This window comes from Catharus ustulatus, chromosome 2 (assembly GCF_009819885.2).
Source record: "Catharus ustulatus isolate bCatUst1 chromosome 2, bCatUst1.pri.v2, whole genome shotgun sequence".
Classification (NCBI taxonomy): Eukaryota; Metazoa; Chordata; class Aves; order Passeriformes; family Turdidae; genus Catharus; species Catharus ustulatus.
In genome coordinates, this window is record NC_046222.1 from 57,954,698 (window position 1) to 57,969,330 (window position 14,633).

The 14,633-nt window shown below is 41.0% G+C and overlaps 1 protein-coding gene across 4 annotated transcripts in view; it reads right to left on the minus strand.

Moving 5' to 3' along the window:
• The window catches only part of RNASEH2B (ribonuclease H2 subunit B), a 44,807-nt gene extending 42,098 nt beyond the window's left edge, over positions 1–2,709 (minus strand). For all 4 annotated transcript variants that reach the window (XM_033051798.2, XM_033051796.1, XM_033051795.1 and 1 more), the window contains exon 1: positions 2,607–2,709. In XM_033051798.2, the coding sequence (XP_032907689.1) occupies positions 2,607–2,667 (61 nt within the window). In that variant the 5' untranslated portion in view covers positions 2,668–2,709. The remainder of the gene's footprint in view (positions 1–2,606) is intronic.
• Positions 2,710–14,633: the final 11,924 nt, after the last annotated feature.

Here is a 14,633-nt window from a genome sequence, read left to right on the forward strand (position 1 = left end):
AACACCACCACAAGACCTCTCACCAGGCCAAGGGCAGGCTACCACCTCTAGGTAAAATTTGCTATCTCACCCAGAAGTTGCTTAGCAGTCAGCTCAGATATGACTGTCCGATATGAGGATCTCCTTTTCTCTCCCTACCTGGACTTCCCTTTGTGCGATTCTCCCATGCCAAACAGCCCGAGTGTCCTGGTGTGGCAGAGGGGCTGGTGAGGGCAAAGACTGCCCCAGTAAACCCTGCTTCCCCTCCCCACCTTCACCCACCTCTACAAACCATGTAAAGAAACTGCTGAGCATATGGTTTGTATCTCTGTCCTGTGATGTGCAGGCATGACAGGACCACTAATTATCAAACTTTTACAGTACTGGAAATATGACAGAATTAATCACTTGCTACACAAAGTGACAGTCTGTCCCTCTAAAAACAGTTCACACCATTGGTAAAATAACCCACTGTGACTGCATTCCTCTAGCCAGAATTATGATTTCAACACAGAGCATGTGCAGTTCTACCTGACAGAAGAGATTCCTTGTTTCTGAGCTGTTTCCAGAACACTGAAACCAATACAAAAACTACAAAATCAAAACTAAAACTGAAATTTGTCTCGTCAGTCATCACACATGTTCTGAATGGCAAAGCAGTAATTTATTGTCTATGCAATATAACAGCATATAAATGTGTACTTAAACAAGGAAATTAGTAGTGATTTCATAACCTTCAACACTAAAGCAGACAGCTTTTTTTAGTAGACTCAGGAACAAATGGCATTGAACTCACATCCAGAAGCAGATCCTGTACTTATTTGCACCAGCTGGTTTTACGTATGTATGTACCACAGTGCCATACAGGGTATTATGGAGATAGAAACAGTCATATGAATAGAATTTTACTGTCAAAGGACATTTTTGTTCTAAATCCAACTGCAACCATCTTCATTCCTGAATGTAATCAGGTCTTCCTACTACACATTCTGCTAAACAGCCAATGAAAAATTTCTGAGATTCATTCAACAGAGCAGTTATGAAATGCAAAATTCTGAAAAGTGGTAACATAATAACTTTAAAAAGCTTTTCTGAAAATAATGCTAAAACAAAACTAAAATCATGAAATGTTTCATTTGGCTGGCAAGTCTCATCAACTGTGGAGCTCTGAATTTATCAGTCACAGACTTTTAAAAAAAATCACTATATGCTTTGAAGCTCAACTAAGGCTTAATAAACTTTCTTACAGGTCTGGAGTACTACATAAATTTTGTCAGAGCTGTGCTGGTATAATTGGTAATACAAACTGTCTGGCTTCATGAAAGTTACAAGCTCTGGCTCCAATCCTGCAAACACTTACTGGAGAATTTAACTTACTGCACAGAACTGACTACTCATGCATAAGCTAAGCATATTTGTAAATATTTGCACAGTATGGACATCTGTTGGCATAGCCAGTCATTTGATACAGGATTCAGCTTTAAATCCTAGTCTGAGTAAAGTCAATATTAAAATAAGGAATTCCTCACTTTATAATTCCTTTCTTAGGCATCAAGCATGTCAGATACCAAAGGGTGGAACCGAAAAGTTAGAACTAGAGGAAAAGAGGAATCAGTGAAATCATAATAATTGGTTCTGTTTCTTGTGCAACTAGAGAAGCCTGGTTTCTTATGGGCGCATGTCTCAATATTGAGTTTCCTGCCTCATTTTCAATTTTTGCTGAATGAAGCTCTTGCTATACCTTTCCTTCAGTGGTGCTATTTACAGCATTTCTCATATCATCACAGGCAAAGCTCAGAAAATTACTCCAAAGTACTGCTCCTTTTTACCAGGTTTGCTTATTAACACTTTTCAGTTATGGGTGAACTAAGAAATAGCCACAGTACAAAGCTGGCCCACAGATAACCATGGAAGTCACATTTCCTTAAAAACCAAACTAGAAAAAGACACACATGTCTCCTTCCTCTTAATGTCTTGGCATTTGAACACATCCTGTTTCACTCATCCTCTTTGAGAGCAAAACATTTTGTGATCTTGTTTGTTTAAACTTGATGCTAGGCAGAAATATATACAAAGGAGCAAAGGCATCCTCCCATTGATTCAGCACTTCGTGGGAGAGAGCAAACCTCTACTACACGGTGGATATTCCACCGGCAGAGCTGCCCTGCGGAGCACGCCTCAGAATAAAGAGCGCAGGAGAGCTCACTCTGGCTTAGGACTGAAGTCTGCTTGACAGCTGTGGCTTAGGGCACTAAACCGTCTCCTTCAAAAAATACAGGAAGGGATTAAGGGATGGAGTCAAGGCGGGCCGTCAGCTCCGGGGAGGGGACAGCGAGACCCCACCAGAGACATCGGTGGCAGAACGCTAATGACACAGATTAATCTAACGCACTGATCCAGCGCGGGGTCCCCGCAGAGAGGAGGGCTGGTGCCGTGCGGGGCCCCCGCTGAGGCCGTGTCTCAATCCGGCCTCGGCACACCCGGGGGGGCCCGGCCGCACGCAGCAGCCCCGGCACGTGCCGCAGGCCCGGGGACCAGCGCCCGCCTCTGCCCGAGCCGGCCGGCGGGGGGGAGCGCTCGGCGCTGCGGCACGGCCGCCCGTCCGCGGAGCGACCCCGCCGGGTTACCTGGGGCAATGAGCACCCACTGCGCGGGGTGCGCGCCCTGCCCGCTCCGTGCGCCCCGCATGCTCCGAGCGCCCCGCGATCCCGCTATCCCGCCGCTCCCGTTCCCGCCGCCGCCGCCGCAACATGGCGGGCGGGGCGGGCCGGGAAGGGGCTGGGCCGCAGCGGGGCGCGGCTGTGACTGGGGCCGGGAAGGGGCCGGGCGGGCCGCTCCGCCTCTTCCCCTTCCCTTTCCCGGCGCTCGCGGGCCGTGGAGCCGCGGCGGGCCGGAGCCCCGGTGGTGGAGCGTCTCCTGCGTCCCGCCCCGCGGGACTCGGGCGGGAGGGATGCCCCACCCGCCAGGGGAAGGGATCGCCCGAGGTTCCTAAACGCTCGTGGTCCAAAGGAGCGACTGAAGTGACAGGGTCCGCAAACAACCAGAGAGTTTTGTTAGTGACTTGCATGCTTGGCGTGGAAATTGTTTCGTTAGTCCCTGGCCCGCTGTGTAAGCACGTGGCAGTGGGTTGTGGATATAGGGGTAGGGTGTAAGGGAAGAGAGAAAGGAAGAAATTAGTTAAAGAGGGGCAGAGAGAAAGAAAGGAAAAGAGAGGGGAAAAGAGATCAGCAGCTCTGATTCCAGCATTGATCCTGCTCATGGTCCTAGGGGGGGCCTCTGCCCGGGCTTGGGAGGGGTAGGTTTTCTCTCCCCTCTGAAGACAGATTTCTCACTTTCCATCTAAATTATTTTCCAAGTGCAGTCCGATCTTTCACTTTTTTTCTAGAAATGGGTTGAAGGGCATTGGGGGACTTGGGTGGTCTTGATGCCCCTCTACAATCCATGCCCACTTCCTGGCTTCATGATTCCAGTGCTTAAACTGTACACTGTGTTATGCTCATCTCCAGGAAGTAGAACAAGGGTGTTTGTCCAAGAAAAGTGCTGCCCTAGCTCTGCATGGCCCCCTTCTCCAGCCACATCTTGTTCTATCTCGTGGCATGTCGATGCTGTAGTTGTTAGTTCTTTCTAACAGTGTGACAGGAGTTGACAAAAACGACACAAACTGAAGGAAATTCCATAAGAAGAGAAATGTGTCTAGTGTAGCAGGCTGTTCTGAATGACCGTGACGTCTCTGTCAGTGGAGGTATTAAAGATCAGGCTGGGTGTTGCTCAGACCCTCTGCAGAGGTGCCTGCCAGCCTTGGCCATTCAATGGAACCTGAGTCCTACAAAGCTGGTCGAGAGCAGAGCCGGAGTTCTCTCATAGCTGTCATCCTAACCAGTGTACATGATCCTGGTAAATAGGTTCTTTACCTCCAGATCGCACTGAGGAGCCATAGCCACAACACAAAATGCGTATTTTCATGCACATGTGTATATATGTAAGTAAACTTGGCTTTACCCACACAAGACTGGATTGATGGCCGCCTGCCCAGAGATTTAGGAATAAATATTTTGTTATCAAAAGTATTAAAGTATACATATCAATTGTAAATCTCAGAGATATGAAACAAATATTAAAAACATACTGACATCTATTCCCCAAAACAGAGCAGAACTAACCAAGGCCAGCATATGCAAAACAGCTGAGCTGATGTAAGGCTGAAAAAAATAATATCCTGAAGTTTGAGCGTATACCATCATCACTGAGATTACATTAATCTAAATCTGTTTTATTTTAATTTTTCTGAATTTTTTTTTCCACTGATTGAAGTAAGGCAAGATTTAAGTGCCAAAGACTGCACTGCACCATGTGTTTTGAAGTCCCCAGAGAAATCACTTGCTCTCAGAGTGATTGCAATTTGCCGTGGCGTACGCCTGGATTGCAACACTCAAATGGGTCTTGTAAAACTCTGCTCACTACTTGTGTTAGCAAAGAGGAAGAAGCTCACCAGTTCCACTGTAATCTGCAATACCACTGGAAGAGTGGAACAGAGATGATTGCTGTGTTTGAAGCCTTCCTAGAAGGAAAGCCTTCCATGTGGAAAAAAGGGTTCTCCATACGATTTGGCTTCTAGTCTTGAAAATGATGAGTTTTAGCATGTTGTACACCTCTGAGCTTAACAAAGCTCTGGAAAAGCCAGGAATCCCAAGTCTGCAAGCCTCCAGGTGCAGTATGTATCAGGATCAAATCTAGAAGCATAAACTGCAGTTGTTTCAGAGCTCCTATTTCCTCTCTGACTGTAGTGTGTGATGGAAATGTTGTAGCAAACCTTGCTCTATGTTTACAAAACTGACTTATTAAGCTCACCTTTTTCAAAGCACCAATCCATCCTTATTTAGGCACCTGGTAAGCACGCTAATTTTCGGAGGTGCTGAGTACTCCTACCATCAACTGAGCTGAATGGACATTTCAGCTGTTCATTTCTTTTGATTTATGAGCATCTCCCACAATCTCTAGATGTATATTTGCCCTGGGATCTATAATGTCCTTTTCCAGGAACTTTCAGATAGAAATGTTTTTCTCAGATACTTTGAAATGCCCCAAACGGAAATTCTCAAATAGGCCTGGACAAGGCTCTAGAATGACATCAGTTTTGGAATAAAAATAATGCAGTAATTTATACATATTAAATATTTAAAACTTCCTGTTGTTACTCATGCACACTTGATATATGCTGCTCCATTTTATAAACAGAGGATATACTATATCATTATAAGCAAAAGATAAACTAATTAGAGATTTCTGTCAAGAGCTGATGATACTAAAATCTTATTTGCTTAAGAATTAAGTACTTTACTTTCAGGCTTGCCAATGCTTTTAAACTGTAGTGGTGTCTCCCTGAAAGAAAATACTGACATTTAAAACACTGGACTGATCTGAACTGCTGTGGTGATATAATTTTAAATGCTCAAATCTTAATTTCATGCACATGGGTATTCTCATTTGGGTCCATATGACTCATTAAGTCCAGAAAGTTAAATGCACCCAGTATGGAACTAACCCTAACCCAATTTGAGGACAATTGTTTTCCACATTTCAGAGCCATTTGATTTGCATTCAGACTTTACCTGTGTGCTGTCTGTTCATTTATTTCTGCTAGGCCTGCTTCTTATAATGCAAATATCTGTGCAAATGCAAGCATCCCTTTTTGCCAAACAAAAATTACACTTTTGGTGCCAAACAAATGCTACCTCTTGTCCACCTTCAGCTGCAGAATTTACTCCTTTCTCTTCCCCATACTAGTTTTAAGTGAAGGCAGTTTTAAACTTTGCTCAGAGCTAGAAATAAAATACTGTATAGAAAGAAGTGTGATTCATTGTTAAGTAAAGGCTGTTGTTTAAAAGACAAAAATATTTTCACATAATTGTGTTTCATCTTCCACTGTTTCAACAAATATGGGCCAAGTTTATCTACTTTATGCTTCACTTGCATGCATGACTTTAAATCATTGCTCTGCACATTTAGGGTTGCCTGTATGTAGGGATACAAGAGTTACATTGAATTCCAGTAAAAGGACTAGTGATACATATAACTTTAGCTGATGTACCACGATAATTATGATTCATGTTAAGTTATCTAGCTTAAAATACTGTTCTAAGTTAATCACAGGCCAAATTATTGCTGTGTTTGATTTTATTCAAAAGCATGTGTGGCATTGAAACAAATTGAAAATGTGGAGGCCTGACACAGAGATGGCATTGACCTGAAAGAACACATACTGGCATTGCAAACCTATAAAACATCATTGGAAATTCTAACTGAAATTTCAAGTCAATCTGTCAAGCTGAAAAACAATTATTTTAAATACTTGTTCATGAGAGCATTTGTCTAAGCAAGTACTTTTCTTATTGAAAATAGTCAGTTTTAGGGAAAATGACAGTATTCATTACAAAGCACTCAAGCAATGGCAAAAATACTCTAACCAGCTCTGAGCAGAAATCATTTTGTCCTTTGCACTAAACAATGCTGCATCACCTTGTGCACCTATAGGTAACAATTATAATTTTTGGCTTTTATAGAAACGTTGGGTTCCAAATACTGAGAAATACTGAGTTCCAAAGTTTGCCAGTATGCCAGATCAAATAGCAGTAAGAGAGAGAAAAGGAAAGAAACAGAATTAGATGAGAGAATGTAGGCACACCCACAGAAACCATGGGATTCATATTGCCTAATTTTATACTGTAAATATGCAGTTTCAATCTGATTATATGTCTTTTTATACTAAATGGAGACAAACAGAGCAGCATCTATCTGGCGTACTTCATAAATTTATGTCAGAGTTAACCCACCTGTCTGGAGCTAGATATCCAAATTGAAGATACCTCAGATGAACTTTTCTCCACTAACGTTTTTTTTGTCTGTACTGGGAGAGGCCCCAGTTTACATACAGTTGTGATCATTGTTATCATTCACCCTTTCCCCCTGTTTCTGGTGCATCTATTGCACCCTAAGAGTGGATGAGGACCTTATAGAGGGGTTAGCACAAGAAGATATTTATTGACAGAAGTGTGCTGGATCTAAGAAATGTTGTTGTTCCTCTGTTTAATCGACCAGAAAATTCACTTATTGGAGGTGTGTTGCTATAGCAAGCAGACCTTGGTCTGTTTATAGAAGCTGCTCAGAATTATGTATACTGTTTACAGAAAAAAGGTTGAATGAGTATACAGATTGTGAGCTGGCTTGAAATGAACAGTAGCAACACTTGTTTAATGTGCTTGATACATTTATCCACAGCAGTAAGTTACTGAAAAATATCCTCATTATGACTCAGACACTGGTAAAAAACCCAAAACACACACAAAAAAAATCCCCAAACCAGAAACAATCCTGCCTCCCCCCAAACCAACCAACCAACAACAAAACCAAAAAACCCACACCCAAAAAACCCCCCAAAAACCAACCAACCAAGAAAAAAACAGACTTACTAAACCCCTGCTTTTTCTTTAAATGCCAAACATGAGACTTTTCTAATATTTTCAGATTAGAAGTTGTTGCATCAAAAATATTATAGTAGCCATATTAACCCTGCCTTCCTTTACTATGTATTTCAACAAATTTCTCAGCCCCATTAGGACACTCAGAAAGCAAATGTTCGCTTGAAAAGCAGAGCGTGAGTCAAAGTTATGAAACAAACTATCCAGGTTGGTAAGAAAGAAGGTTAACATTTGAGATTCAATGTTACAGTGAACCTTGTAAGTGCTGTGTGATGACATTGTTACTGTTATCTTTCCTGGTATTATTGTTGATGTTGTTATTATTTTTAGCCAAAAGTACTTTGACAGTCTTGATGCTGCAATTTCCCTTTCAGAGTATCAATGGTTAGAAATGTAATATCTGTAAGGTAAAAAATGTTAACAATAGCTTTCTACCACAGTTTATATACATGGATACATACACTGTACATATGGCTATATACTGACACAACCATTACTGTGTATACTGACACAACTGTTTAAATATCTATATCGATACATAGATATATAGATATCTTCTATTAAAAATATGTATATGGATATGTTTGTGTATTGTTCTATTGAGGCCACATTCCTTTGATACTGAGGAATGGAAGTCTGAATTTTTCAGACATTTGTGAGAATTCTATTTATCCTAGTGTATCCTAAAGTACTGTTAATCCTAGGATACTATCCATATAGTTCAGAAAATGCTACTTATTCTTCTCCTCAAACATCTTTAAACATCTATAATTTCTGTTGATCCATGATGTTTCTATTTCTTCTCTCTGAGGAGTTCTCTCTGTACAACCACTGTGTGATTAATGGTTTTATTTCTGCCCTTTTTCCTTCCCTGCTGTATGCTAACAACAATTATACTATTAAAGCAACACATTCATAATTATTTTATCCAGCAACAACGAAGACAGCACTACAGAGGTCCCTTATGGTTAATTAAGAAACTTAAAATAGTTGACTTCTGATTTCAGACATATAAGTCTAAAGTAATACACTTATGCTCTTGCAGAAAACCCACCAGGTGGAATCTCAAGGAACGTAACTGTTTATAATGCTGTCTTCAGAGAGATAATTCCATGCAGACTTTATTTCTTTCCTGGCAAATACTGTGTGCCAATCTGGGAAGCAAAAATGATCATCAATTTGTGCACCAGTGATGGTCATTTGTGCACTTCAAACCCAGGCTTAGTCTTGCAGCAGACCCACTGAATTTCTGTCATTGGGGCTGCTGTAAAAGGTCTCTGTCCTCTACCATCAGTAGAGTGGGACAGGGAACCAACAGCAACGGTAAAATAATTATGGAAACTCTGAGTGGTGTTTATAGCCCAGTCTCCTAAGGAAGTGGGGCTTAGAGGAGCATATTGTTTATTTGTGTTCATATCTGAGTCCTCCCTCAGTAAGTGGTCACTGACTTCAGTCACATTTGAAGCAGGTTCATATTTTAGGAGAGTGCACACCCAGGCTGAGGAAAGAAACATCTTTCAGGTGACATTCAGCTCCCCCTAAAACAGATACCTATCTCTGGACAGCCCATCAACTCTCTAAAATTCATGGTATTTGTTGACTGTAGGCTCAATTTGGTTGCAGAGTGGGAACACCTTGCCACCTACTTCTGGTCCAGTAGGGCACTGTCTCCCATAGGTCTTTTCTCATAAACTCTAGTTGCATGCACACATGTCAGATACCTTAGGGTATTTCAGATGACATTAGTGACCTTTCTAATAAAGATAAAGAAGCGCAAATTCTAAATATCTTAGTCATGAGTATTTTGATGTTCAAATCCCATAAGGCAGCGGAGTATCAACATCATAGACAAGATTTCTCTCTCTTAATTATTCATTCTTGTTGTCATGCTTTCTGCTGTGATAGAGCTAATTTTCTTCTGAGTTGCTGGCACAGGGATGTGTTTTGAAGTTGGTATGAGAATGTATCTCAATGTTGACAACACACTGATGTTTTAGTTGTTGCTAAGTAGTGCTTACTCTGAATCAAGGGGTTTTCAGTTTCCTATGCTTTACCAGCCAGCAGGTGCACAAGAACCAGAGGGGAAACATGGTTAGGATAGCTGACCCAAACTGGCCAAAGGGGCATTCCATACAGCACAACATCATGGCCAGTATTTAAGCTGTGGGAAGTTGGCCGGAACAGCAGATCACTGCTTGGGAAGTGGCTGGGCATCAGTCAGTATGTAGTGAGCAAATGTGCTGAGCATTGCTTGGTTTTAGGGTGAAGGGGGGGGGTTTCTTTCTCTCCCTCTTCTTTTTCATTATGAATATTGTTATTATTAAATTAATATTATTAGTATTAATATTTTAGTTTGTTTGAATTATTAAACTGTTTCTACCTTTGCCTGTGAAGATTTCCTGATTCTCCTCCTGACCTGGCAGGGTGGGAGTGAGTGAGCAGCTGCAATGGTGCTCAGCTGCCAGCTGGGGTTAAACCACAACACATGTTGGTGTGAATATTCCTGAAGGCTTCCCAGCTTTGAATAATAGCATTTGAAAAATGGCTAACATGTGCATGGATTATGTGATGTCTAACAAGAGCTTGAGCTTATGCTACAGTTCAAAGAAAAATTCAATCACCTACGGAACTCAAATTAATTAGAAAATTAGCTTCACTGGGGAATTCAGAACATTGTTTTGTTGTTGTTAGTCTAAAACCCAAATATATTAGAAGGGGTTATCCGCCTATGCCCATCTGTGGTCATGCACACAAATGCCTCCACAGGGCCAGAAGTGCGGGCTGCGTAGTGGTGGTGTGAGAGCTGAACTTTGCCTACAAATGAAAGCAGGGTGAGCTATAAGCAGAATGCACAGATATGAGTGGGTGTAGAAAGAACAGGCAGGTCTATAGCAGCTTGAGATATCTCAATTTTAAGTCCAAGACACCTTATTTAATGCAGAATACAAACACTGCCCTCACAGATGAAGAAACGTACTTAAGTTACTTGTTCTTCCACTCTTGGAGTGGCCAATTCCCGCAGAACACAGATGTCTTCTGCTTCTTACATAATTCCTGGTTGTGGCTTCTTTACTGTAACTGTGAGTGCCATCAAGAGAAGTAAAATACGCAAGGTTAGAGCATGGCCTCAAACACTGTCCAGAAACCATCTGTACTGTCTAATTGGTTGCAACTCGTCTTAGTCCTGTGCCAAGTAGTAAGCTTCCCAGACACTGTACCACCACAATGCCAGAGACAACAAGACCTACACACAAAGAAAACTTACTGTAGATCTGCATCTTGTGAAATAGATTGTGTAACTGCAGATGAGTGCAGGTACTGGTGCATGCATGGTGCCCATTTACCCAGAACTAGCAGCCCAGGCAAAGTGATGGCCATGGCTCCAAATGGACAGCCAGGCATGCAGGAATCCTTGACCATGTATTTTTTCTGACAGTAGAAATCTTCAGGAAGACAAAGGGGTCTTTTCTGTGGAAATGTGAAGATATACCTAAGAATTTAGGATTTTCAGTGGTTTCTGAGTTAATGGTTTCAGCTCCTATACCATATAAAACTTCTCACTTCACAACAGTTTTGAATTTATCTTTTAAAAGTCTCCTGAATTCATGTGCAAAATAAATCTTAATTAGGTATTTGGTGAATTTTTAGCTTGCTGCATGTGTTAATCATATTGAAACTAGCTATACTCTCAGGTTACCTTTAATTCAGACTGAAAATCAGTATTCTCAGTTGAATTATGTATTGGCTTATGAAGTGTTGTGTCTTCACTAATGCAAGTAAGTCTTATTTTGTGAGCACTGCAAAAAAGATTATATTGTTAATATACATAAAATTTTATTTCAGCCAAGTATGTTCTCAAGGGGAATTCTAGGAGGCAAAGGGTCCCTGTTACTTGGAACACCATTAATAGTATCTTGTGACCTTTAAGGCAGATAATTAGAAGAATAACTTGTTAAGGTTTATGTACCATCCATAGCTTTATTGAAACAAAGGACCTGTGTGAGACACTGTTTCAAAGGTTCTGTACAGATCAAGGATTGTTGTCTTTGACATAACCCTTATCAAGAACATCATACCAGAAATGAAGAATTGGCAATAAAACATCCCCTGTACTGGATTTGGGAAGTAACCAAACTGATTACAAAGAAAGATTGTAAATTGATTTAAAATGTGAAAGGGTTGTATTAAACTTAAAGACTGCTGTACTTGTTCCATATCTTTAGAAATGACTGGCTGAAGACTGACTTGCCCATAGTCTGAAACAGACCTTTTATCATCTGTCTGCTGGATGGAACAATACAGGCATGTTTCATTTATTTAGAATATGGCCAGCGGCCAAAGAAAGATTAAAAATGTAAGCAAGAGTCAGTGCAATGGTTGTTCCTGTAAGAGTTAGGCATTTGGACTGCAATATCAGCAAATCCACCCACAAAAGATATATTCCTACAACAGAGGATTTTCATTTGATGTCCTGGAAAAGCAATTGGTACGGTTAAGGACAGGCTTACCCATTACTCCAACAGTTGAATTTGGAATGCATTTGGCATTTATGAGAGTAAACAAAAGCAACTGACACACTTGAATAAGTTGCTTTGTGCGCAGCAGAACTAATGAATGCAAACAAATTCTAAAAGGAACAAATTGTTCCTTATGGAATTCTGTCTTTGATCTTCAGCCTCCCTCATCATAACCCCAACTCCCCTGCTCAGGTCCTCTGCACTTTTTGAGCCAGCTGAGACTCATCACATGCTGCAGCTTACTCAGGGCTGGGGTGTGCTATTGGCCCCCAGGCCCTGCCATAGCTGAGCTCACCGTGTCTCTGTCTCGGTGAGGGCAAGTTGCCTGAGCACCTCTGTCCTCCAGAAAAACTCCATTGTTTTATAGATGCCTGAGAGGGGTTCAAGCCTGCCTAGCTGAGGGACCTCAGCTAAATTGAGCTTAAATTCAAGAAAGCCAGAGAGCCAGCCATATTTCAGTATTTCTGCCCTAACAATAGATCATTGCTGCCTTTCTGAGATTAGGCATCTAATTTTTGCAGACAAGGTCTGCCTTCAGAGAGATCCAAAGGTATTCACCTGTCTCCACTGACTGTAGAGGGAAACTTTGCCGTAGGAGAGCTTATTCTTCACTTTTCTGAAATGTTTGGTCAAGTTAAAAACCTAAGGTAAGACTCCAGTTTGATCCTTGTTCTTTCTAATTTGATTGAAACTGGCCATGGAGGTCAGGAGAGGAAAACAGGCAGATTGCCCCATTGTAGGAATTATGGAAAACTATTTAAAGCATAATAGCAATTAGGAGGCATGTATATTTAATATAGTGGTTTATGTGCTTTAATATTGCTCTAGATAATGTAGAAAAACACTGCAAAAATAGAATAAATTTTCATTTAGTTTCATTAAAACTTCTTTTGCATAGTTGAATGCAAGTCCAAATCTTGTGTCTATCTGGAACAATTTAATTCAAAATTGTAGAAGAGTTCAGTCCAAAATGTCATTTCAGGTACGGGAACTGATTCTGCTAAGCACATTGTTAGTGAGTTGAACAGAAGATGAAAACTTCTTGAACAAAAGCTTCTGTAGAAAAGCCATGAATCACCAGTTGAACTCAGCTTTTCTAATACACCTGTGTCTTCTGAAAGTACCCAGACCAGTGGCTGATGTGATGATTCCTTAATCTTTCTCCAAAATATGTTTTTAATTTTTCCTTGACACCCAGGTGGATCAGAGATCTACTCTTTTATGATTTAATTATCTTCAACTGTTTTGGAACATGTACAGCTCATTACACAAAAGGAGCAGGAAAACTGCTGGTCCAAAGGGATACGAACAGAATTTGAAATGAGTCAATTCGAATAAAAGAAGAAACCAGTGGATCCTTGTAGTCAAAAAAATCTGACTGATTTCAAACTGAAATATTTTGCACATTTGGATAACAAAGAACACACTATAAAATGAAGATTTGTACCTTCTCGTCATCTTGGGGTGAAGCAGGAGTGAGGAGAACTCTGATGGCAGTTCCACTCTGCTGGCTCAACCATAAGTGTGACTGGAAGTGGATGAGGTATCATAGGAAACCTGTGTCAAGCTCAGTTGCACAACAGAATAATTGAGCTGTTTAGGAGTAAGAATGCCTAGTTTTCTTCAGTAAATGTCTGAAGACTTTACTATAAGACCTTGACGTTCACAGTATGGAATGCCTGTTTGTACATCCATGCTCTTTTTGTTTTGTTTTTTTTTCCCTTTTTTAATTAAGTGCCAATTTGGCCAACGTATGCTTTCGTGAAAAGTGCTAACAAATCTCTGGTCACCTGGGCTGGCTTTGTTTCATAGACAGCACCCACAGGAGTGCTGTGTTCTCTTCTGTGAGCAATGACATTGGCACTAGGAAGAGCAGTTCTCCTTGCCACCAACAACCAACCTGCCTGGGTGAGTTCCTTTACTTGCAGCCAGGCTTTGCTTCTTTTCTTCTACACCAAGAAAATACTCTCTAAGCCTTCTATGGTCTGGCTCTAGACCCAGCTGCAGTCACATTTTTCTTCACAGAGTTGAAATAAAATTTTACAAGTCAGTTTTGCTTAAGCAGCAGAATGCTTGGGGAACCATCCTGGACTCAGGGAGAGGTATTTCCACTGAGGTATTAAAAATACTAAGGTGCTAAAACTATTATCTGGATATTTCTGAAAAAGAAGAAAGCCTAAGAAATATGGAAAAGCTGACTGGGTTTATTTGTGCAATATATAATTTGTGAATTACATAGAACACATCTAGGACACTATCAGTCCTTGTGGAGGCTTAGTTCTGCCTCGCAGGATTTCCACATGTAATACACTTAGGAGCTAACACCTTTATTTTTTGTTGTTGTTAAACTAAGACCTCTATGCTTAACTCTTAAGTGATTTAATGTGGAAGTTCTGAGGGACAATAAGCAGAAAAAGGAAAGAGCAATTGTAAATAAACCCACAAGAAATAAGGAGGATTTTGGCAAAGGAAGATAAAAGATAGAAACAGAGAAGTGAAATATGTCTAGTGAGAGGGAAAGAAGGTATAAGTGCAAGGAACACCAGAAATTTCCTACCCATGGGACCTTATCAGCAGCTCAGACAGAAGCAGAGCCCAGCAGAGACCCAGATTTGTCAGAGACTCTAGGGCTGTCTTTACAGAAACTAGACTCAAATGCCAA